Source organism: Ceratotherium simum, chromosome 14 (assembly GCF_057802395.1).
Source record: "Ceratotherium simum simum isolate JZ-2026a chromosome 14, ASM5780239v1, whole genome shotgun sequence".
Taxonomy (NCBI): Eukaryota; Metazoa; Chordata; class Mammalia; order Perissodactyla; family Rhinocerotidae; genus Ceratotherium; species Ceratotherium simum.
Genome location: NC_141913.1, coordinates 35,997,404 through 36,022,917, shown reverse-complemented (window position 1 = coordinate 36,022,917; position 25,514 = coordinate 35,997,404). Strand labels below are relative to the sequence as shown.

Genomic DNA, 25,514 nt, shown 5'->3' with positions numbered 1-25,514 from the left:
TCTTTCATATCACATAATGCTTTCGAGGTTCATTCCTGTTGTAACATGTGTCACTACTTCATTCCTTTTTACAGCTGAGTAGTATTCCATCATAGAGATGTACAATTTGTTCATCCACTGGCCAGTTGATGGGCATCTGAGTTGTTTCTAGTTTTGGGCTATTATGAATAAAGCTTCTATGAACATTCACATGCAGCTCTTGTGTGGACATACATTTTCATTTCTCTTAGGTAAATACCCAGGGGTGGAATTTCTGGGTTCTGTGGGAAAACATTTGGTTAACTTTATGAGAAAGTGCCAAACTCTTTTCCAAAGTGGCTGTACCATTTTACACTGCCACCAGCAGTATGAGAGTTCGAGTTGCTCCATGTCCCGGTCAACACTTGGTATTCTTCCAGACCCTGCTTTCTTAATCATTGTGTTTTAATGCCTCTAAAAATATTTTGATTTCAATTTTTTGAAAAAACACTCCAATAAACATTTTATTGTTTTTTCTCTGAATGTTCACTCATGCAAAATGGACACTTTATTTTATTTTTTCTCTGAATGGATCCTCATGCAAAATGATGTTTCCCTAGTAATTTCCTGGTAATCTTTAAGGTCTCTTGAAGAACCCAAAGGTAGAATTAACAACAAAGGTCAAACCACATGGTGCCAGCAGGGGGCGTGTGTCACCCACAATTAAACTTCACTCCTTTTCCTGGCGCAGACTTGGAGCTGATTCTAGGGCTGTTCCTCAGTAGAACAGGGGAGGAGGTGAAGTTGATCTTTCCTGGGTGATGACGTTTAGGGCCAGAAATGCGTTCCCCTGGTGGGGACTTGGGTGGCTCCAAAGAGCAGGGGAGGACAAAGCTGCCCCAGGCTTCAGGGGAGGGATGAGAGCCGATAGCTGCTCTGATGTCCTTCTCTATCTATCCCTGAGCCTCCCTCTCCTTTGCATCTGGCATTCCCCCTTTAGAGTCACTCCTCTGGATTACAGCACAAAAGCACCTTTAGAAGATGGCACTGTCTGTGAGGCATCTAGAAGCCTCCTGATTAGCACACACCAGTTACCTGGGGAGGGAGTGCAGTGGTTCTCAACATGGCTGCACATTAGCACCACCTGAGAGCTTTGAAAACCTCTGGTGCCCAGGCTCCACCCCAGACTGAGTAAATCAGTACGTCTTAGGGGTGGGACCCAGGCATCAGCATCTAAACATTCTCCGGGTGACTCCAGTGTGCAGCCAGGGCTGGGTACCCCGGGGATGGAAGCTTGCTAATGCTCCCCCTTTAGCCCAGGTGAGCTGATCAAGTTAGTGAGTTCACCTGGGAGGGGGCAGGCTACTATGGATTCCAAATTTTAGTACATATAACTCCCCCAACCCAGGGCGGGGGGAGGCAGTTGTTGACAATGTAGATTCCCAAGCTTCACCTTCAGAGGTTTTGATTCAGTAATAGGTCCGGGGTGTGGGGGTGGCGATGGGGCAGAAATCAGCATCTTGCTGAGTTCTTCTGGAGAGTCTAAATCCGGGCAGTCCTGGAATGACACTTTAGGAAACATTGACCTAGACACAGAGCATCTTGGAGGGGAGGAGACACTGAACAGCACCTCTAGAAGGTGACACCATCTGTGATGCCTCTAGAAGGCTCCTGAACAGGGAAGGGACGTGGTGGCCTGGGTTCTAGGCTGGGGCTCAGGGCTAAGGGCACAGTAGGTAGGCTCAGCTCAGTAGGTAGGCAGAGAGGGGTGGGACATGGAGGTGACAAGTAGAGGAGGAGCTAGTGAAGTCTTGTTGTTGCAGACCATCTCCCTTTTCCTTTCTGAATCCTGCCTCAGGCTAGGGGCCCCAGGCACGGCTAGCAGAGGCTCTCCTGCCCTTCTCTCAGTCCCCGCTGGAATGGGAACAGAGCCCCTCTCTCTGGTCCGGGTTTTGCAGCAGAGCCTAGAGCTGGCTAGCACTCTTCCCTGGACCATCACTGTGGCCACTGGCAGGGTGACCTGTTGTGGTTCCTCCACCGTCTGCCTGCACCTGCCATCCAGCAGCATAGAATGTCCCAGCACCAGACGGAGGGCTGTCAGGTCCAAAACCACGATGGTGCAGGAGTGCCCCTGCTGTAGGCTGAAAAGCGATGCCATCCAGCCCTCACATCTTTTGTGACACTGTCACCCCAGGCAGCACTCAGTGTCCCATCCTTCTTGTTGCATTGGGTTGAAACGTGCCTTTCCGTAATCCCCACCCATGGTCGTGAGACTGCCCTTTCTGCCACACAGATTAATCTAGTGCTTGCTCCACAGGATGACCATTCCTTTCGTGAGGGCAGAAATGTCCTCTTCTCTGGGCCAAATGTGCTCAGAATGGTAGCCGTTCTGGAACACTCACTTTACCAATATATCATTTAAAGTGTGATTTCTTTTCTGCCTAGGCTGTTTTCCTCGTGGAAACAGTGGGCCTTGTTTTCATGGCTGCCTCATAGATTTGTTTGCAATTTTTTTATGCACTCATGTGTGCATTCATTCATTCATTCATTCACTGAACAAATGCATACTGAAGCCCACTGTGTGCCAGGCATATTATAGGTACTGGGAGCCTAGCAGTGAACCAGGGGCCATGATCTCTGCCCCCACAGAGCTCATGGCAGGGGGAGGAGCCTTTACAAGACAGTCCTACCAGGAAATGGGGAGGATGCAGACATTTAGTCTGTTCACTCGTGGCCTCTGATGTGTTACTGTGCGCTGGGCCCCACAGGGGAAGGAGGACACAGGTGGCTGATCTCTGTATACAGGACCCAAAGGAGGGCTTCTGGAATAATTCAAGATGATAACAAAGCATTGAAACCCCCATGCCATGTAAGACAGGGAGAAATCCCGATGAGGAGTCACAGGAGTTGATGAAGCCTCTACTGTATTCCAGAGGCTTCTGCTTACTGAGTACTTTCTCCCAGTGCTCAATATTCTTTAAGGGGTCATCATTCTCCCCCTTTATGGATGGAGAGACAGGCCTCATCCCGGCCACACAGCCAGGCCCAATTCTGGCTGACAACCTCATACTGCTGGGACAGAGGGATGGGAGCTCCAAGTGGACTGAAATTCTCTAGCATTTCAGGATTTACATAAAAATCTTACCACTCAGGTTATAAGAAACCTTAATAAAATCTTAATTAAGTGCTTAATAATAAATCCTAATAAAATAAAGTAAGCAAGGAGGAGGAGTCTAGGGGCCTTAAGGAAACTTTCCTTGCTAATGGAGGGCGGGGAGGAGCCTCTAGGTCCTGGCTCTCTTGCTTGGACTCAGAATTCCCCACGTGGGGCTGAGGCGGAGATGGTAAGGGCCGAGCAGCGTTGGTGTCTGGTGGGCTCTGATGGTTTTTACCATTTCATTTGCAAGTACAGAGAGCAATAGGGGCAAACTGAGAGTTCTTGTTAAAACATGCTGGCTGACCTTGCCCGGCCTGTCTGGGCATTGCAGGGGTCACCTAGGATGCGGTGGCCTCCCCAGCATCCTTGGCTCTGGCCTGACAATGCCAGTAACTCACAGTGTGGTGAATATTTTGTGGATTGTGTGAAGGCTCATCAGAGCAGTGTCTCAGGTCTCTCCTGGCTGAATGGTCACTTCCAGAAGCCAGCAGTCTTGAGAAGATGAAACCAGAGAGAGAGAATGAGAAGCATCCGGTAAGAACCTTGCCTGCTCCGTAAGATGATCAGAGGTCATGAATAATGGAGAGAAACGGAGGCCTCTGAGTCCTGGGAGGCTGACCTATTTGGGGCCCTGCCCTCCTCAGGAAGGTCCCAGCCCTGGGGGGGCAGTTGACATCCCTCCAGTGCTGTGATACCAGGGGGCTTTCCATGGTGGGAGGCCCCCACCTGCCCCTGGGGTGACCTGGAGGTGTCCCAGGGGGCCCCCTTGCTGTGAGACCAGGTGAGAAACCAATGCCAAGGGCTCGATGTCACTTGATTCTCTCTGAAGGGAGGAGAGGGGGCTGGCGAGGAGGGGCGGGGAGTAAGGAGGACAGCCTGCCCTCGGTCCCCATGAATAAGTGATGAAGCCCAGGGAGAAACCCCAGGGCAGGTGCAGGAGGAGGTGGTCGGTGACAGGGTGGCAGAGAGAGGGGTCAGGGACAGGCAGGGCAGAGATACAGCAGAGGTTTGGCTCAGGGGAGCAGGAGCAGCACTGTGGGCACGGGGGACCCAAGCGTGGGCTCTGGCCCACCCTGACCTGAAGCTACAGGGACCCCGTGCATGCGGGAGCTCAGGGAGAGAGGCCGTGGGCCCAAAGAGGGGCGGGGAGGTGGGTGCTGTGAGCCAGTGAGTGCCAGGAAGGGGCAGCTGACAAAATGATGCCCCAGAAGAAAAAGAGGAGAAAGAAAGACATCGACTTCCTAGCCCTGTACGAGCAGGAGCTGCTCAACTATGCCTCGGAGGATGATGAGGAGGAGCTGGAGCATGAGTACTATAAGGCCAAAGGTGTGGTCCCAGCCCATGGGGCACAGCAGGGGACAGAGTGGGTTGGGGTCACCACAGGGGACAGAGTGGGGCAGTGGGCACGGGCAGGGGACAGAGTGGGGAGGGAGGCACAGCAGGGGACAGAGTGGGGTGGGGTCACCACAGGGGACAGAGTGGGGCAGTGGGCACGGGCAGGGGACAGAGTGGGGAGGGAGGCACTGCAGGGGACAGAGTGGGGCAGGGGGCACCGGCAGGGGCAGAGGGGGGCGAGGGGTCCTGTGCATTGCTTTGAGGGAGGAATTTTAGGTTCCAACCCAGCCCCTTTCTCATGGATTATCCTATTGCGTCTGTGCTACATCCCCTTGGAGTAAATGGGGCAGGAATTACGCTACGGTCCCCCTCTGTACAGAGAGGCAAGGCAACCTGCCCTTAGTCAAAGTCTTAGGGGCACTAGAACCGCAGTGCCTACACTGTCCAGGTCCTACACATCCCAGGAACCACGTTTTAGCCTGGTTTCCACAGTGTGGCCTGCGTCAGGCAGAGTGCCCGTCCTGCTCGGGCTGTGAAGGGGTGGGGAGGAGGCCTGATCCCTCATCGCATGCCCAGTGGAGGCTGAGAGCTGCTGCCCACCATGGCTGATGGAGACAGGGGCCTGAGGCTTTGCAAGGAGATGCTGTGGCCCACGTGGGGAGGGCAGTGGTGCTCTGGATCCCAGGGTCTTCTCCTTTTAGTCTGATCTTCTTCTGGGGTTTATGGGACCTGCTTTGAAATGCTCCACCTTCTTGCCAGCAACACCCTAGAAGGGGTAAACTGGGGACCCAGGAGCCAATTTTGGCCTGCAGAGATTTTTTTGATTTTTTGTTTTGTTCTGGTTGTTGTTGTTTTGCCTTTACAATATTTTAAAATATGTTTGACTGTGAACGCCTATAGGCAGTGGACTTCCAGTGTGTCACAGTCTCCACCACTCCCTATCGTCTCATAAGAGGTCTGTTTTAGTCATCGATGCTGCCCGCCTGGTCCCTGAAGGCATTTCAATTCCCAGTGCTTACTCTAAAGTGGCTCACTAGTTCCTGTAGGCACCATATTCATTCATTCTTTCACCCACCAAATATTTATTGAATGTTTGCTCTGTGCCTGCCCATGGGCTTGTTCGCCCTCCTGTTTCTCCCTCTTCCTGTCCTAACTTTGAAAGCCCAGCTCAGGTCCCCCTCTTCCGTGAAGGCTTCCTTAATTCCAGTCCACTGTAAGTTCCTTGGTTACACGTGCTTCTTCATTGTTCCATTGTTCCACAGCAAGTCTGCTGTGTTGGGCTCATGGCCTCAGCCACCCTGATGTCCGTGAGGGTGGGGCCTCCTGTGTTTGTCGCCACTCCTTACCCAGTGTCCAGCACAGACCCAGGCTTGGAGAAGGTGGTCATTACTGTGGCACCATGAAGGCTGTGGCTCAGCTGGGGCTCCTTTCCCAGCATGGTGTCTGGGCATCTCCTGTGGTGGAGATGGGGCTTGTGAGAAGGAAAGAGGGGCCTAGAACAAGAGAGGCATTGCCGCCTTCTCCCAGTGCACATGCTCCAAGCTCTGACCATCTGGTGGCAGGAGAGGCTTTGGGGTTAGATATGGGGCAGCATCCAGCTGCTGGAGTGACTCTCTTCAGCCCACATATTGCTGGTGAGAGCATTCTAGAGCCTCTGATAGCCACCACCCTGTCCACTTCTGTCTGTGCCATAATGTGACTATATGGTCTCTCACATGTTCCCTCTTCTTTTTACCCTTTTTGAAGCCTTTTCACTTCCATTCTCGTGTTTAATCCTCAAGATCCCTGAGAACAGTCAAGGTGGTGTGATTAGTCCCATTTCACAGGTTAAGGACTGAGGCTCCGAGAACTTAAGTGACTTCAGCAAGGTCACAAGCAGGAGAGAGGACAAGAACTTCAAGGCAAGTTCCTTTCCCAAGGCAAGTCTCTCTTCTCATCTCAGGATGCTGCCAAATAGAATGCTGTACTGTGCGCCAGGCATTACGCTGAGCACTTTACTCATATGAACCGATTTCATCTTCACAATGACCCAACAAGACGGTTGGGTTCTTATTATATTCTTTTTCAGATGAGGAAACTGAGGCACAGTGAAGTTGAGTAACATGCCCAAGACCACAAAGCTAGCAGGTAGCAGAGGTAGGACTTGGTCTAGCTGGTCTGGCTGGTTCTGGCTCTTGTACTGCCCAATCTTGACTGTGGTAAAAATAGCTGGAGAAGAGCAGACGGAGGTGGGTGCCACGCTGACATTTCTAAGAGACACGGATCCTCTGACTCTCCAGTCAGCTGCAGGACACGGGCGAGGAATGTGGACGATGCTAACGGTAGTCACATGCTGAACCTCACCCGCACTGTCATTGTTACACTCTCAGTTCTAGAACGACATGTCTCCTACTCCCTTTGAGTTCTGGGCTCTTGCATTACATGGAGAACCTTGGAAAGTGTGATGGGGAAGAAGAACGAAGAGGAGAAAATCCTAGGTTTCCTTCTCTGTTCCTCAGGTTGCCCCAAGGCTACACTGGAGTTCACCAACAGCCAGAGGGAGGAGAGCAGCTCCCTTAATCCTCTGAGGGAAGGCTGAGCCTGGCTCATAAGTCTATCTCCTGACTAAGTCAGGGCCCATGAGGAGAGGAGTGACTCATACCAGATTGCGAGATCTGAAGGGACCGCAGAGGCCATCCTGCACAAGCTTCCAGCCCTGGGCTCTCTCCTCTCCTGCATCCCAGACAGGGGTTGCCCAGCATCTGTTGGGATATAATTTTCCAAGGCAGACTTCTTGGGGATGTTGTTAATGGAGATTGTGGCAGTGAGGATGATGATGATGACAACAATGGAGATGATGGTGGTGGTGATGATGATGATGATGATGACAATGAAGGTGATGATGGTGATGATGATGATGTGATGATGGTGATGATGATGTGGGTAAGATGATGACTGTGGTGGTGATAACAGTCTACCCCTTATGGAATGCATATCTTTCATTCAACCATGGGAGAGTGTCTGTCAGATAAATTCCCAGAAGCGGAAATGCTAAGTCAATGAGTATAAATGTTGAAAACTTTATCTCATTTGATTTAATCCTTTTCATAATCCTTCAAGGAAGAAATTATCCCTACTTCAGAGATGAGGAAGTTGAGGATCAGTAAGAAAATTGGTTGAAATCACATAGCAAATAATTGTAGAATTGGGATTCAAATACTGGTCAATTTAGTTCCATAGTTCATATTTCATTCATTCATTCATTTATTTGCTCATTCATTCATCCAGGTAATTATTTATTGAGCATCTCCCATTTTCCAGGCTCTGTGCTAGAAGCAACCCTATCTTGCTGTTGATACTTCTTCTTTGTGTTGACCAGGGGACTTTACTAGTTGGGGTCCTCCCCTGAGGAGCCAAACAGAATTTTGTGTTTTCCACAAGATATTTGTCTTCCACAAGATAGTTCTTCAGCTATCTGAACTTTTTTATTTATTTATTTTTTATTTTTTTAAATGCACAGATTTTATTTTTATTATTTATTTATTTTTTGTGAGGAAGATCAGCCCTGAGCTAACATCCATGCTAATCCTCCTCTTTTTGCTGAGGAAGACCGGCTCTGAGCTAACATCTATTGCCAATCCTCCTCCTTTTTCTTTTCCCCCCCAAAGCCCCAGTAGATAGTTGTATGTCATAGTTGCACATCCTTCTAGTTGCTGTATGTGGGACGTGGCCTCAGCATGGCCGGAGAAGCGGTGCGTCGGTGCGCGCCCGGGGTCCGTACCCAGGCCGCCAGTAGCAGAGCGCGCGCACTTAACCGCTAAGCCACCGGGCCGGCCCGATCTGAACTTTTTTAAATTAAAATTTTAGAATTAAAGAATAATATATACAGCACAAAACTCATAAAGGTACAGCACGATGAATTTTTACATATGTGCACGCTTCTGTAACCATCATTCAGAACAGGACACAGAACGTCTCCAACCTCCAGAAAGTTCCTTCACTCTCCTTCCCAGAGGTAACAGCTCTCCTGATTCTATCACCACAGATTAGGTTTTTCTGTTCTTGAACTTCATATAAATGGAATCATACATTATACACTTTTTTTGTGTCTAGCTTCTCTTTCACTCAGCATTACATCTGAGAGATATACCCATATTGTGACGTGTTATATAGTTTGTTCTTTTTTATTGTTGTATACTATTGTGTTTTATGAATAGATCACCATTTACTTAACCATTCTATCGTTGATGGACTTTTGGGTTATTTCTAGTTTTTAGCTATTATGCAGAAAGCTGCCACAGATCTTGTGCACATCTTTTGATGGACACATGCACTCATTTCTCTTGGATTTATAATTGGAAGTAGAATTGTACTCCCACCAGCAATGTATGAGAGCACCAATGGCTCCACATTCTTTCCAATACTTAGTATTGTCAGTCTTTGAATTGAGCAGTTCTGGTAGGTACATAGTAGTGTCTCACTGTAATTTTAATTTGCATTTCTCTGTTGAATAATAATGCTGAGCACTTTGCCATATGTTTATTGGCCATTTGGATATCCTCTTTTGTGACATGCCAATATAGGTCTTTTGTCCATTTTTCAACTTTATTGAAATATAATTTACTTTATAATAAAATGCATCTATTTAAATGTGCTTTTTTGAGTATTAACAAATGTACACATCTGTGTAATCATTAGCACAATCTGTATATAGAATATTTAAATTATCCCACAAAAGTTCCCCATGTCCTTCTCAGTCAATTCCCCCTATTCCCAATCCCAGGCAACCATGTCCTGCTTTCTGTTATAATAGATTAGATTTGTCTTTTCTAGAGTCTCATATAAATGGCGTTATAGTGTGTAGTGTTTTGTGTCTGCATAACATGCTTGAGATTCTTCTGTATTGTGTGTGTCAGTAGTTCATTACTATTTATTGCTGAGTACTATTCCATTGTATGGATATACCACAATTTGTTTATCCATTCACTGGTGATGGACATTTAGGTTGTTTCCAGTTTAGGCCTATTATGGATAAAGCTTCTATGAACACTTGCTTGCAGATCTTTCTGTGGATGTATTTTTATTTCTCTTGGGTAAATACCTAAACATGGAATTTCTGGATCTTATGGTAAGTGTATGTTTATCTTTTAAAGAAATTGTTGCCAATTAGAAAAATTGTGTGGTTTCTTTTTCTTAGTGATTTGTGTGAATTCTTTATAACCTCTGGGTATGAGTCCTTTATTGTACATATGCATTCCAAATATTTTCTAGTCTGTGGCTTGCCTTTTCATTGTCTTGGTGGTCTTAAATTTTATTAAATCCAATTTATCATTTTTTTTGAATGGTTAGTGTCCTATTTAATAAGTACCTGTGTCTCCTTGAATCAAGCATTGAGGTAGTTTCTTCATCCCTCATCTGTACCCTGGACTCTCCTTTTCTCCAAGCCAACATCCCCAGGCCTCTATGTTTTCTCTCATGTGATGTGGTTCTAGAATTTCCACCATGCTGGTCATTCTCCTGTGGACGCTTGGTTTGGAAACGCCCTTGTGTATGTGCAAGCCATGTGGGCAACACTTCAGGTCCTGCAGCTGTCCCAAGGAGGGATCTAGGAGTTGTTTGCTTATCAGGCACCCCTGCGGTGTAGACTGTGAAGAATTAAGGCTCTGGTCATCACAAAAGACAGGGAGTCGCACAAATGTGCTGCTTCCTTTCTCCCCCTCACAGTACTTTGATGGGGACCTTCATCAGAACCAGGGACATCAAAAGGAAAGGTGTCAACAGGAAACAGAATAAGCTTCAAGGAGACAACGAGGGGAAGTCAGTTCCCCCACCAAAGAGGGACCCCCTGGCAAAGTTCTGTACACCCGGCCTGGGATGGCTCACCCTCAGATCGCAGTGGCAATGCCCAGGAGATCACGCGAGGGGAGGGTTGGTAAGGCAGCTACATGGGGTAGAGGTCAGAGAGGAAGGTGAGAGCCAGGTGCAGGCTCTGAAGAAGGCTGTGTCTAGGAGGGTATCCACGTGCTATGTTGGAAAGATCACAGACTAGGTGTCTGGAGGCCTTGGGCTGGGCTCTGGTGGTAACACTGTATAGAGTGTGACCTCGGCTTGTCCCCCTGCCTACAGGTTCCTCTCCTGTAAAATGAGTGCTCAGCATTAAGGGGGAGGTTTTGGTTTCGCAGCAGGACTTGGTGTGGCTCTGACCCTGGCTCAGCGGCTTGTGGGTTGTAGCAGGGGTTCACGAAGTCCTTTGTGGCTGGGCATCCCAGTGGGGCTGGCAGAAGCTGTGGCTTCTCCGAGCTCACATAGGATTCCGGGTTTTCTTCTGAGTTTGCCATCTGTCTTCTCCTTTCCTCCTCCAGTGTACGAGGTGGTCACAGCCACGGGGGACATTCGTGGTGCAGGAACAGATGCCAACGTCTTCATCACCATTTTTGGAGAGAATGGGCTATCTCCCAAGCTCCATCTCACCAGCAAGTGAGTACCAACTAGGCCTTGGTGGGATCCTGAGCCATTAGTCAGGGTTGATGTGGTTCTGGAACCCAGGGGAGAAGACATGTGTGTCCACAGCTGTATTAAGTGGTACGGGGCCTCTGCTAGCGACAGACCACATGTCAGCCGGGTCTCTCCCAGTGATTTCCTGTCAATCTTCCTTAGCTCCTCCCTTGATTTTTTTGTACAGTAATGCCTACTTTGGATCTCAGAATTACCAAGAATTCATATTAGCTGTCCCTTGATGTGGAAGAATAAACACTCAGGACCAAGAAACCTGGGTCCAGCTTTACCACTTAGTTGCTATGTAACTTTGGCCAAATCTCTTTGCATTCAAGGCCTTGGCTTCCTCATACATGATCTGGAAGTGATAATTCCTCTTTTGCCAAACTCACAGGGTGGTTGAGAGGAGGAAACAAGATCATGCATGTGAGGGATCCATGAACTTAAAATGCTCTGCAATCATGTCTCACTCAAGGACCAGCATCATAGTAGACCTGCCTGCCAGCTAACACACACTCGAGTCAGCCATATGGAATACTTGTGTGTGTTTGTGTGTGCATGTTTGTGTAGATGTGCTTGTGTGTGTTTGTGTGTATGCTTGTCCTCCATTTCACTGTAACCCATTGAGAGCAGGGGCTGCTCTCTCTTCTTTTCTATTCCTCCCTGCCCGCTCGCACATGTGAGCACACAGATATACACACAGCAAAACATGAGAACACTTTAGTAGAATCATAGAATTCCAGAGATGTCTAGAGGCTGCAGGGATGATCTATGCAGCTGGTTTTCAATCTGTGCTGAATGGAACTGGGGATTGATGAGTTGCTCCTGGGCCCATGCTCCCATCCTTCCTTCCTCTGGAGCAGCTCGACGTATGGTTGTCTTGCCTGTGCCACCGAATTTCTGAGTCAGATTCTATTTGAGCCAAGAGTTCCACAGCCAAGAAAAATTTGAAAACCACTAAATCTATCTCAACCCATTCATGGGGAAACTGAGGCCTAGAGAGGAGCAGCAAGTAGCTCTGAGCCATGGAGCTTCTCAACGGTAAAGCTGGTCCTGAAACCCCAGGTTCTTGATGTAGACATTTTCCTTGAGCACATGGCCCTGTGGCCCTGGCGGGTGTGTGGAGACTCCCTTGAAGGCCTCCCAGGGCTGCAGGTTGTGATCTCTGGGGTCTATGGCTTGGCACCTCCAGGGTGGCAGGGGAAGCTGTAGAGGAGTGCGGTCCACAGGTGGGGAGATCCCCAAACTTTGTGCTTAGCAGACTGACCAGGCCCCGTATCACGTGTTTACCCTGAATGTGGGCTATGGCGTAAATGCAGCATCGAGGCAGGCGTAACATCCTATTTTGTCCGTTTCTGCAGAACAGGGTACCTGCCTTCTTGTACCACTTACACTGCAGAGTGACTCGCTTGTGGAAGTCTTTCCCTCCAGTGATGTGGGCACGGTAATGAGAATACATGAAATGTCCATCCTCTTTGCCATGTGACCGTCCCAGAGTTCACCCCTCCAGGGAGAAGCCACCAGACCCTGGGGAGTTGGCCAAGCTGGCTTCTGGAGTCCCAGCCTGTCATTTTTAAACAAAAAGAACCATTTTCTCCTTTGATGGTGATTCCTCATTGTCTGTCCTTCTTTCCTGCATTTAGTATTCTCAGATTCTTCTTCCTCACCTTTTTCATTTGTGAAAACATCCTCTCAGGAAGGCCACCAGAGTCACCTTTTATAACCTGGCATGAAGATTTGTTACTGAGTCCCTGTCCCCAGGAGTTTGGGTCCCAGCCTTCCCTCTCAATGGGGAAGGAAAGACTGCATCATGGTAAAGGGGTCTGAGACAGGAATGAGCTGGCAGGGCCAGAAGGTCTCCAGGCACTGCTGAAACCACATGTGGGCAGCCAGCTTCTCCAGGCCTGCCCCCCGTGTGGGAATCAACATCCCCCAATCACTCAATGGGTCTCTCCTATATCTGTGTCACGCTCCAGGTTGGATAGCAAGAACACAGGACTGGCCAAGACCCCAGTCGAGCTGGTTAGCGGGGGGTCTGCAGGAGCCCACGGGGAGTGAGTGGTTTCAGGGGTGTGGGTGTGGTTTGTCGTATCAGCTGTAAGCCTTGGAGAGGCTGGAGAGGTGATGTGTGGAGAGGTACCAGGTACAGCTGGAGGATGAGAGAGGAGGTCTGCTTTGTGCCTCCCACATCTGTCTCACTTGTTTGCCAATAGTCAGAGCTCAGTAAATGATGTGGAATCAGTGTGGCTAGATCAGGACTTTACAGGAGAGGGCATGTAATCTGGGCCTCAAGTGGTGAAAAGGACTCAGATAAGAAAGGAACAGAAAGAGGGTACTTTAACCAAGGGGATCAGCTTTCAAACTTGTGGAGTCAGCAAGGGGCACCGCAGGCCTGTGGGGGCCAGGAAGGGACCTGCTGGCTGCGAGCTCAGAGCTGCGTGGAGGGGCAGAGAGGGAGGTTGGAAAGGCAGGGGAGGACCCGACTATAGAAGGCCTTGCTTGAAAGCTGATCAATGACGCTCCACTTGCTTTGCGGCCAAGAAAGATTAATCTGACTGTGGTGAGCAGATAAATGGGGAAAGAGGAGACCAGAGGCTGGCTGCTTTGTAGAGAAATGTCTACAAAGAGAATTGCATAGACACAATCCTCGCCATCTAAGGCGCTTTCAATTCAAGATGGAGACCACGGGTCTGGGATGGGAGCATTGCTCTCCAAGGAATTCCAGGTTGAACCCAGATGCAGATGGTGGCAAGGTCACCACGCTCTGTGAGATTTAGATGCAGTCAGCCCAGCCCATCCCTCACCTCCACTGGTCCATGGGGTCTAGCTCGGAGTATCTACTGGTCTTGAAATCTTCTCTCATCTCACTGTCTGCTGCTGTTCCCTCCTCACCACACCATGTCATCCCAAACCCAAACCCACATGTCCGCTGCGACTGAGCTCCTTTTCTTTGCTTTACACACACACACACACACACACACACACAGACACACACACACACACACACACACACGCAGATACTCCAAGGCATTTTTGTGTGTATCAGACTTTAAGCCACCACCTTTCTTGGACTTTCTCCCTGACCTCTTTCTCTGCAGCCCCTGGCCACGTCTCTCACCCCGCCTTTCTCTCCTGCTTCTCACACGGCCTCTTTTCTCTCTTTCCCTTCAACCCCTGCTCTTTCCTGTGCTTTTTCTCCTCTGCTCTAGGACTTCACTTCCCGCTCTCAAACGGCTTATCAGGATTTTATTTTTTTTACAATACAAAATAATTCCTGCTGCAAGACCTTTGGTGCCTGATGTTAAAATGTTGATTGTTCTCACCCTCATGGCCTTGTGTCTCAATTCCTTGGTGCACACTGGACACTCTCGTAGGCAGCAAAGAGTGTGACATGTTCACTTGGACTCCCCATTAGCTGACCTCCACCCCAACCCCATACAGCTTAGTGCCAAAAGCTCCAGCTCCCAGAGGAAGCCCCCATGTCTGGTTCCTCTCCCTGTTACCCAGGACTCCTCAACACTGGGTCACATGTTCAGAATATGGCAAAAGGATGAGGTCTCATGTATCTTCTGGAACACACTTCTCCTGTTGAGAATTCACCATCTGAGAGTGTCAGAGAATGCCTAGCATTTTAGCCTGCTGCCTCTTCCCTTGTTGATGGCTAAAATGCCCCATGCGGCCTGTGAAAGCTCTCCTGGGGGGGGGGGGTCCCTGCTGAACGGCAGGCACGGGCTGGGGGCAGTATGGCATTAGCCTTGATTTGCGGATCGACCAGGAGCCATGGTGAAGCTGCAGTCTCTCACAAGGAATCCTGAAGAAGTCTGTATTTCTAATATTTCCTTTGAGCCGGGACCCCCTGTCCTTTGCTCTGTCCATGCCACCTCCAATCAGCTTTCTGAAACCCACAGGCATTTGTACTCTGACTTACCAGAAGTGGGGATTTTGGAATCTGAGCCCAAGTGGGTTGGGGTTGGGGTTTGTTTGGGGTTATCCCGGCCCCTCCCCAAGTGAAAGGAATCGGTATAGCCCTGTCTCTGCAGTCCTTTCCTTTCCTTCCTCTGAAGAGAGACTCCTGTGGTGCAGAAGGCCTTCCTCTTGTCTGTCAAGAAGATTTGGTCTCCATCTCGTAAACACTGTGGATGATTGCTTCGTATCCTGTCATGCCCTGGAATGCCCCAGGGTGGTCCTGAGACAGCGTGGAGCATCCCTCTGCCCATCTTGGTAGATCTTTCTCTCCTGGTCGCCCTTCTTCCTTCTCACTTTTAAAAATTTGTTTTCCAAGTGACTGTAAAGCACTGTGGTCAACCATTTAACACACACGCCAGAATGGACGAATCCACATTCCCTCTGGTTATGTGCCCAGGACATTTCTGAAGGTGTGGTGCTCCCCTTACTGAATGCAGCTGTCAGAGCTTCTCTTCCAGAACTCTTGTCAGAGGCACCCAGAAAGCCAGCTGCTTTCCTTCCAAATCACCCTCCTCTTCTACTACTCATTGGCATTGGCTGTTTCCCAAATTCCATGCACCCTTAGCAGATGAAGCCAGCAATCCTCAAACTCATTCTACAGAATTCGCCACAGGCAACTATGGGCTGGGTGGGGTAGGGGTTACTGAAACCGGGGACTGTGCTTTTTTCATAATTACAAAAAGCAAAAAAAAAAAAAATGTACTCCTTTCAGAAAATTAAAAAGCATATACAGACAAGAATAAATAACCAACACTTTATAATAGTCTCGCCATGTAGACATGATGATTTTGTATAAATCCTCCTACTCTTTATTATTCTCAAATGAAGTTGGCATTCTGTTTGTATTGGTTGTTCTGTTTGTGCATTCTGTTTGCAACCTGCTTTTTCTTTTGAGCCTATATCATAAACCTGTTTCTGTTTCTTAAATCTTCTTTTATAGCAGGATTTTTAATGGCTACATAATACTCCATCATATAGCTCCCCAGGGTGACTGTTTCTTAGGGAATTTATTTGGTGTAGAGATTCTTACCTACTTATTCTAAAAATCAAATTTCTTGTCTCATATATTGAAACAGAAAATACCTCATATTCATTTCTTTGTTTCCTATTCACACAATCCTGATGCACAGGATCAATGTCCAATGTCCACGTTTTCCAAATCATTTAACAAATGTTTTGACTCTGAAACAAAATACAGGATGTGCTGTTATTCACCTTTGGACGTGAGATTCCGACATCTGCCAGACCCTCCTGACAGCTGGTTTGGTTTCATTTCCCTTTAAATGATGGGCCCGGTAAGTTTATTTTCCCAAGAGGGAGGGTGTACTGCTTCTTCACAGAGAAGACTTCTCATTTTCCTTGCTCTTCTTCAAGGGCCAACAGACCACATTCTCCATCTTATCACCTCTATTATTAACATCTTGCATGAGTGTGATACATTTGTTACAATTGTTGAGTCAATATTGATATTATTAACTAAAGTCCATAATTTACATTAGGGTTCACTCTTGGTGTTGTCCATTCCGTGGGTTTGGACAAATGTATAATGACAAGTGTCCATCATCACAGTATCACACCGAATAGTTTCACCACCCTAACAATCCCCTCTGCTCGTGCCTATTCAGCCCTCTCTCCCCGCTAACTCCTGGCAACCACTGATCTTTTTATTGTCTCCATGGTTTTGCCTTTTCCAGAATGTCATATAGTTGGAATCATATGGTACGTAGCCTTTTCAGATTGGCTTCTTTCACTTAGCAATATGCATTTAAGGTTCCTCCATGTCTTTTCATGACTTGAGAGCTTGTTTCTTTTTATTGCTGAATAATATTCCATTGTCTGGATGGACCACAGCAGATTGCCTTTTTTTTCTTTTCTTTTTTCAAGAAACTAGAATTATGAATTCTTCCAAAGTGAAACCTTTCTTTTTTTTTTAATTTTATTTATTTATTTTTTCCCCCAAAGCCCCAGTAGATAGTTGTATGTCATAGCTGCACACCCTTCCAGTTGCTGTATGTGGGACACCGCCACAGCGTGGCTGGAGAAGCGGTGCGTCCGTGCATACCCGGGATTGGAACCCAGGCCGCCAGCAGCGGAGTGCGTGCACTTAACCGCTAAGCCACGGGGCCGGCCCCAAAGTGAAACCTTTCAATGTTTAAATTTGTTTAAATATTAAATAAAGGCAACGGTGGAGTAGAGACTCTGGGGGCCATGCATTGTCTCAGTCTCTCCCTTCCTCCGGGGCTGAAACCGCCTGGGCCTCAGGTACATGCAGCAAGCCCGAGGTCGGCCCTTTCACTCCAGCAAAACCCAGAAGGCCTCCCACTCTCTCCTCCTCACCCTCTGTGCCTAGACTGCACCGTTGGGGCCTCTTTTTCCCAATAAGGCTGCCTCAGCATATATTTTCACCTGATTTCATGAGCTCTGTGCTTCTTAGGCCTCGTGTCTCCTGATGTGCCCACCTTAGGGAAACTTCTTCCCAGGCCAGACTGTTTGCCAAAGTGGGTTTGTTTGCAGAATCACAGCCTCTGAGTCTGTAGAACCTTAAAAACCTTCTGTTACTGAGGGAGTCTGAGCCTTGTTGCTTTCAGAGAAAGCCCTTCACCTCTCCCTTTATTTTGAAACACACTGATGGCCAATAAATAGGCGCATGTCTGCTGTGTTTTTCTTTCCTGGGGGCTGCGTGCCAGTGCTGAAAGCCAGGGCTGGGAGCACGGGGGGAGGCCTACAGCTCTCAGGCCTGCAGGGGCTTCACTGAGGGGGCGGGGAGAGCTATGGGCTGGCCTGTGCTCAAATGGTGGGGGTCCTGGCACACACAGAGGTTGGAGCAAGTGTCCACGTGAGATTCAGGCTTCCACTCCCAGAGGACTTCCAGGCGAGGCTGCTCCAGCCTCACATGTCTAAGCTGATCAAATCTAGGATGCTCCGGAGTCTGGACTCTCCTGGGCACCTCATTGTAGAACATGTCAGGTCACTTGCCTCTGTTCACACCGTCTGCAGGATGTCAGATATGCATTCCCTCACAGCCCTCACTGCCCTGGTTGCTGGTTTGGGTTGAATGTTTCCTTTCTTGTTGGAATGGCAGGACCATGGACCACCACCCAAGGTCTGCATCCACTTGGGGCTGCCATTGCAACTCTCCCCAGCAACAGCCAGGCAAGCGAGGAGGAGAGGCCAGGAGGCCTGCAGACCCAAGTGCACCATGGCATTCATCACATCTTCCTTCCTCCTCCACTGTCCCAACCCAGAGCAACCGGAGGGCATTCGATCACGACTTGGGAGAGCCGGATTCTGGTTCCAGCTCTGCTACCAACTAGCAGCTTACTTGTTTGTTAAAATGGGGCTAATATTGCCCACCATGCTTGCCTTAGTGACACACAGCAAGGATCACGTGAGAACCTGGGTGTGAAAGCAAGGAATGAATAATAATCATCCTTGCCCTCTGCCTCTCCAAATCATGTCAGAAAGGAATCTCAGAATGGGATCGGTGGCTGGTAGCACTTGCTGGAGTGGGACGGTGGAGGAAGAAGGGGGATGCCAGCCCATGGCTCTTGTCCCGGGCCTGTGAGCCAAACACTGATCTGTGCTAACTGTGCACACCTTCATTGCAGGAGCGAATCTGCCTTTGAGAAAGCCAACGTCGATGTGTTCCGAGTGAGAACCAACAACGTGGGCCTCATCTACAAAATCAGGTGAGAATCTGGCCGCTATCCAGGGTGGGGAGTGAGATGATGGCAGGTAGCTTAGGAACTGACTTCACTATTGACACTTTCTGGATGTTGATTACTCTCCTGGTGTCATTGGAGGGGTTACCAAAGGCCCAAATCTTTCCCTCCCACCCTGAGTCATGGAGCCCTAAACTTGCCTGTTAGAGAGTCACTTCTTTGGGTTAAGACAACTTGAGACAATTTTTCACAAACTTGGGAAATACACTCTGAGAAACCTTAGGACTGGGGTTAAGAGCAAACTGAGTCCAGTTTGCCTTGGTTCAAATTTCTGCCCTGCCATTTACCAGCTGTGGGACATTGGACAGGTTTCCTCTCCAAGCCTCAGTTTCCTCATCTGTAATAATGGTGCCTGGCTCCTGGGGTTAGAGAGGACTCAGTGAGGAACTAGCATACAGTGAGCACTCAGTGAGTGTTAGAGGTGCCAAATCACGCTGCAGGATGCCTTTTTCAGAGAGCTCCCTGCATCTTGCTGTCTCTGGGGGAGTTTTCATGAATGGTGGGGAGGGATAAATCCATCAGCCTGGTTGCCAAGGAAGAGCCTTCAATTGTATGTTTTTGCCCCTCTCCCTGCTGCTACCCACTCCCTTCAAGTCCATACCCATTTGTCAGAATGACAAGATCATCTGTGGTCTGATTGTACCCAGACATGGGCCCAGACAGAAGTCAAAGCTGCCTCAGTTTGGTCTTGGTTTTTCTTCCTCCCACTAGAAAATCTAGAACCATGATCTCTCCTTACTGGGGACATAAGGGACCTGTGAGGGCCCTGGCACTGGTTGTGTAGGGGAAGGGGGTGACGAGCAGGGAAGGGGCTCTTACAGAGGAGGGTCAGAAGATAGTGTCAGTGTGTGGGCAAAGGCAACCACTAAGCTGAGGTCCTACTATGTGCCAGGCTCTATGCCAGGCACAGGCACGCATCCCTGTGTATATCATGTGTGTCACCCATCTGTCTTGAGTTGGAGTTGTCTAGTTAAAGCTGGCAAGAATAAGGCCCACTGTGATGGGCAGGGATGAGATGCTTAGTGCAAAGTAAGGTCATCCAGAGGTCAAGTTCTGGGGAAGAAACTGGACCTCAGAGAGGAAACTGGGACTGCCAAGGATGAAGAGGGCGATAGGAAGTGGGAGAAGATGTTAGGGGCCAGATTTTGAAGAGTCTGGGTCTATGCTGCCCAATACAATAGCCACTGGCCATATGTGGCTATTGAGCACTTGAAATGTGGCTGGTCCAAATCGGATGTGCTGTGCATACAAAAATACACCAGATTTTTGAAAAATTAGTACAAGATAAAGAATGTAAAATAGCTCATTAATAAATTTTTACATGGTTACCTGTTGAAATGATAAATGGATTAAATGGAATATATTATTAAAATTAATTTCACCAATTTCTTTTTCACTGTGTCTACTAGAAAATCTAAAACTACATATATGGCCTGCACATGCACTCCTGTGACATTTCTAGGGGATAACACCAGTCTAGATGGCCATGGGGGATCTTCTGGGTGGTGGGACTAAGGAGAGTATCTACAGGGTCTGGGAGTCAGGGAGAGAGGGGAAGCTTAAGATGGTCCCGCTGCAAGCCTTGGTGATTCTGGATTTTCCGAGGAAGGCAATATTTCCTTGCAGGCAGTGTATCAATGCCACATTCGTTAATAAGCACATCCACCTGCAAGGTGTCCCCATTTCGTAGGTGAGAAAACTAAGATTTGAGAGGTCAAGTAGCAACAACAACAAATGACCGAACCTCTCTTTGGAGTAGGCATTTGGGTATTTCAGAATGGAAGGGGTGCTGTCTTTGTTCTGCTAGTGACAGTGTGGGTGTCTGCTTCTGCCTCAGGATCGAGCATGACAACACGGGCTTGAACGCCAGCTGGTACCTGGACCATGTGATCGTGACCGACATGAAACGGCCTCACCTCCGTTACTACTTCAACTGCAACAACTGGCTGAGCAAGGTGGAAGGTGACCGCCAGTGGTGCCGTGACCTGCTGGCCAGCTTCAACCCCATGGACATGCCCAGAGGTCAGTGCTGAGGCTGGCCTGCCCGCCATCCCTCCCTGCCTGGGCTGGGCTCGCCAGGCCTCTGTCTTGCTCTTGGCAGTCCCATCTCCCTTGCCACCCTCCAGGGTCTTCCTATTGGCTAGGGCCCAAGTGAGATCCCATGTCTTCTTTGTGGCCTTCCCAAGAGCAGGCTTGTGTGCTCTGGGGTTCAAGGAAGTGGGAAATGCAAGACGGCCTGGAGGCTTGATGGAGGGATGGGCGCAGTCCAGAGCGTACTGTGTTTTCAACTACTCTTGAGACACCCTTGTGATGGGTATCTACCAAGAGTCCCCTCCGGGTTCAAAGGCAGCTTTCCCTGCCTTCCTACTCCCTTGTTTTTCTCCTGATGCCCAAGAAGGTGAGTTCCAGTCCGGGCATGGTGGAGGGAATGCGAACCTGCCCCTTGTAGAGTTCCAGCATGCTGCCCCAACACCTCCTCATTTTATGAGGAGTGAAACAACTTATTTCAAGTGCGTCTCTGGCCCAAAGCCTTAAATTCCATTGCTTTTGCTCTACAGGGGGCAGGGGAACAAAGCATGTAAGAACACTGTACCCCATGTCCTATTTTATCACACCTTTGTCCCCTAAAGTCCTGACCTCACCTCACCCCATTGTTGAACATATTTGCCTTTCCAAAAAGGGGGACATCACATGTGGGTACCAGCATCATAATACCCTGCTCACATAGCATCACGGGCTGTCAGGGGGAAGGGAACTTGGTGGCCAGGAGAGGAGAAGTGACTTTCCCGCAGTCACTCAGTAGAGCAACAGAAGGCTGACACACTCCCCTCCAGCACGTACCCTGTGGTCTCCAACTTCCATCTTTTCTTGCAACCCAGCTGGGCAGAAATAAACATATGTTCTGTTCCAATGGGCTTCAGCTCTCAATTTCTTTATCTCTTATCTCCCACCTCCCAGCTGGCCTTGAACACTTGCCCCGTTCCTCTGTGGTTCCCATCGTAATAACTTGCGACTTCATTGACTCTTTTTTTTTTTTTTAAAGATATGTTATTGATCTTTTTCTTATTACAAAAGCCAAATTTGATCATTGTATAAAATTTAGAAAATAGAGACATGCAAACATAAAAAAAGAATATCTGTAATTCCATCACCTGGAAAAACATCACTGGTGACGTTTTTGTGCATTCATTTCTGGTCTTTTCTATGCATATATAGTTTGAAGGTATGGGCTGGTACAACATCCTCTGTTTTAGAGCATATTTATTTCTATGCCATTAACGATGACTCAACCCTCCTACTTGTAATGCCTGTGTAGTGTTCTGGTATAGAGAGATACCATCATCTAGTCGTTGACTCCCTTATTGTCGGACATTTATATTGTGTTCCTCCTCTAAAATTTCTTTTGTTTCTGTAAATAATACTATTATAAACAATGCACCCGATTAAGGCTTTTGATGGGCATTTCCAAATTGCCCTAGAAAGGATCCATCAGTGTGCTGTCCCACCAGCTGTGCAAGAGTACCCACTTGCCTCGCCCTTGCCAACACTTGGCTGTGTTGTTTAATTTTTCAGTTAGATAGGAAAGGGGGATTTTCAATGTTCTCTCTTTGGTTACTGTTGAGAATGAATATTTTTCATATGTTTATTGGCCATTTGTGGTATACGTGTGTACATGTATGTGTGTGTGGTGTGTGTGTGTGGTCTGTGTGTGTATGTGTGTGTGTATTGTCTGCCCATGCCCTGTGCCTGTATTTTTGATTTGATCTTCCTCTTTTGTTCCCTTAGTCTCTCCTTTCTTGGCCTTTTCCTACCTTTTAGCTCCTAATCTTACCTTTTGCTTTGGTCACATGAAAATCCAAGGTTCTACTATTAGGAGAAGAGTGTCTGAAAAGTCACCATTGAGAAAGAATTAATGTAACTCTCCAAGAGGCTCTCCAACTTTCCACAAGGATCAGACAGGGCAGTGTTTTCTTGCCTCTTAAAGTCTCTGAGTCAGGCTGCCGGGCCCCCTGCCCCTTTATAGGCTGGAGGGCACTGGGTTTTTACTACTTCCAGGCTGGATTCCAGAAGAAGGAATTAGAAACATGATTTTCAAATATTCAAGGGACTGCATTCGTAAGCAAAAGGTTACGTTTCTTTGCTTTTCACCTGGAATTGTACCAACTTGGTGTTTGGTTGCTACGGAGGGTCTTTGATGATCAAAATGGGGTAGATTATTTTTTCATCCATGCAGTTTTATAGGCGAAAATATTTCAAAACATTGTATGTGGGCAATAATAGAAGGAGGGGAGAGGAAAGGGCACATTTTAAGCATATGTTCCCCCCTAACCTTGTTCCCCTCTCCCCACAACCAAGGGCCATCTCCCGAAGTTCTGGCTGATAATCAGCTGGAACCTTCTTTCCTTCCTGCTCCTCGGGGAAGGTAGGTGTTCTAGGTTGACCCACTGACACTTTGACCCAGGTGATCAGCAGATAGTGGCAGGTGTGGAGGGGACTGGACCTGGATCAAGTTTCTAGATGGTTCCTCTACAGGAGATCTCACATATCATGCTTAAAGACACAGGCATGAGGCCAGCTTGCCCTGCTTAGTGCAGAAGGTGAGCTGTGGAGCACTAACACTGCTGTTCCGGATAAGAATATCCCCCTTTCTGCATGATACGGTGCCTGATGTTGGCCATGGAGGTTACTTTTTCCTCTCCAGGCTTCTCTTTAAATGTACTTTTGGGGAAGGTGCCCAACATATTCCTAATACCTTGGGGTGAATGGCCTGGTCAGGGCTGCCCTCTTCTTCCCCTGGGGAGAAGGTAGGTATGAGGAAAAACAAAGACAGGAAGTTCTAAAAGAAGGAGGTAGAAGTTGACCAGCCCACCGTGGTGTGGATGGAGGATCCTAGAACGGTGTTCAGTTTCTTAGTTGTTCTCAATTTGTTGGTAAAATCGCTGCATCTGGCCCCCTAAGGAAACCAGGCAGTGGGACCAACCGGAAAGGCTTTGCCCTTTGGTTTTCTCTGTGTCTCATCCCCAGGACTTGGGGATCTGTGCTGGGCCGGGAGAGCCAGGTTGTTGTGTCCCCTCAGTCCATCCAGGAGTTCCGAAACCCAGCCACTCACATTCCACCTTCAAGATTTTTGCCTTATTCAAATACTACTTCCCTTATTATTTACTAATTCTTAACTCACTTTTTTACAACATATGTTAACTTGCACGTTTATTTTAAAATGAAAGTGGATTTCACTACTATAGAAAACCTGTTATACTTTGCCATAAACAACAGGTATACATGAGCACGTATTAAAATATACACACAACATTTGATAACCCTTGTGTATCACCACCCCCAGTGGTATGCAAACTGCTCCCTGGGAAACACTCCCAGGGATCTGAGAGGAAGGTAAAGCAGAGGCGAGGAGGAAGGGGAGGAGGGCTGGTAAGAGACCTGGGCTCTCCTGTTCATGGGTGTTTGTTTCACTTCATCCTTTTACCACGTCTCTGGGGGTGGGGAGGTGAGGAGGGCAGGCAGGTGTTAATTACTTGGAAGAGTAAATTGAGACCCAGGAGGTGGTGACTCATCCAAGATTGGGCAGCCAGTCACTGATGGGGCTGGACTAGAATGCGGGGCCCCTAATTCTTGGTGGAATGTGCTTTCTGTCTGCCCCTTGGGCAGGGCAATCAGCCGGGCACCTAAGAGATCAGTGCCTGAGGGATCATGGCTAGGGGCTTGTGGAGGTCAGTTGGATCAATCTCCCACTGTCACAGGAATCCCTTCCACAGCATCCCCACTGCTTGTTTCTCCGGCCTTGGTTTGAATCCAGCCTTTCTTGAATGGTGGACAGTTCCCACCCTCCCAGCGCAACCCATTCCACTGCTAAGCAGCTCTGGTTGTTGGAAAGATCTGCCTGAAATTAAGCCCCATGCGGTCTCCTCGAGACTCCTGCTTGTTTGTTCCAGACCTCTCCTGACACAATGCAGTGTATGCTTTCATGTCAGCCTTTCAGCTGTGTGAAGACAGCCTCTCTCCTCTCAGGATCGTATCCCAGGTTCCTCGGTCTCTTCTCTTGAGTCACATTTCCAGCCAGCCTCCTGAGAAGCCCTGTTTTGTCAGGACCCCTCAAGAATGTACCTTCTAGGCTAGCACCCTATGTTCCACATGGGGGCTCCTCAGAACAGAGTGCAGGGGGCCTCTCTGACTCCATCATCCTGCTTCTTTTTAAAAATTATTATGTTGTAAAATATACGTAACATTTACCATCTTTATTTTTAAGTGTACAATTCAATGGCATTAAGTAATTTCACATTATTGTAAAACCATCACCACAATTCATCTCCAGAAATTTTTCATCTTCCCCAGCTGAAACTCTGTGTCCATTAAACACTCTCCATATTCCCAACTCTCCAGCCCCTGGTAACCTCTATTCTACTTTCTGTCTCTTTGAATTCGACTACTTAGTAACCTCATACAAGGGGAATCATACAATATTTGTCTTTTTGTGACTGGCTTATTTCTCTTAGCATGATATCTTCAAAGTTCATCCCTGTTGTCAGAATTTCATTTCTTTGTAAAGCTGAATAATATTCCATTGTATGTAGATAAACCATATTTTATTTATCCAGTCATCTGTCAATGGATGGTTGGGTTGTTTCCACCTTTTGACTATGGTGAATAATCCACTATGAATGTTGGTGTACAAATATCTATTCGAGTTCCTGCTTTCAATTCCTTTGGGTACATACCTAGAAGTGGGATTGCTGGATCATATGGTAATTCTATGTTTAACTTTTTGAGTTAAACTCAAAAAACATACTCTTTTCCACAGCAGTTGCACCATTTTGCATTCCCACCAACAATGTAAAAGTGTTCCAATTTCTTCACATCCTCACCAATACTGTTATGTTTTTTATTTG

General features: G+C 48.0%; 1 protein-coding gene across 2 annotated transcripts in view; it reads left to right on the top strand.

Annotated features, from left to right (window-relative positions):
- The first annotated feature begins 4,311 nt into the window (after window positions 1–4,311).
- LOXHD1 (lipoxygenase homology PLAT domains 1) overlaps window positions 4,312–25,514 on the top strand; it is a 175,738-nt gene continuing 154,535 nt past the window's right edge. For both annotated transcript variants that reach the window (XM_004422502.3, XM_087438825.1), the window contains exons 1-4: window positions 4,312–4,441; window positions 10,792–10,906; window positions 18,499–18,579; window positions 20,450–20,634. In XM_004422502.3, coding sequence (XP_004422559.2) covers window positions 4,312–4,441; window positions 10,792–10,906; window positions 18,499–18,579; window positions 20,450–20,634 — 511 coding nt within the window. The remainder of the gene's footprint in view (window positions 4,442–10,791; window positions 10,907–18,498; window positions 18,580–20,449; window positions 20,635–25,514) is intronic.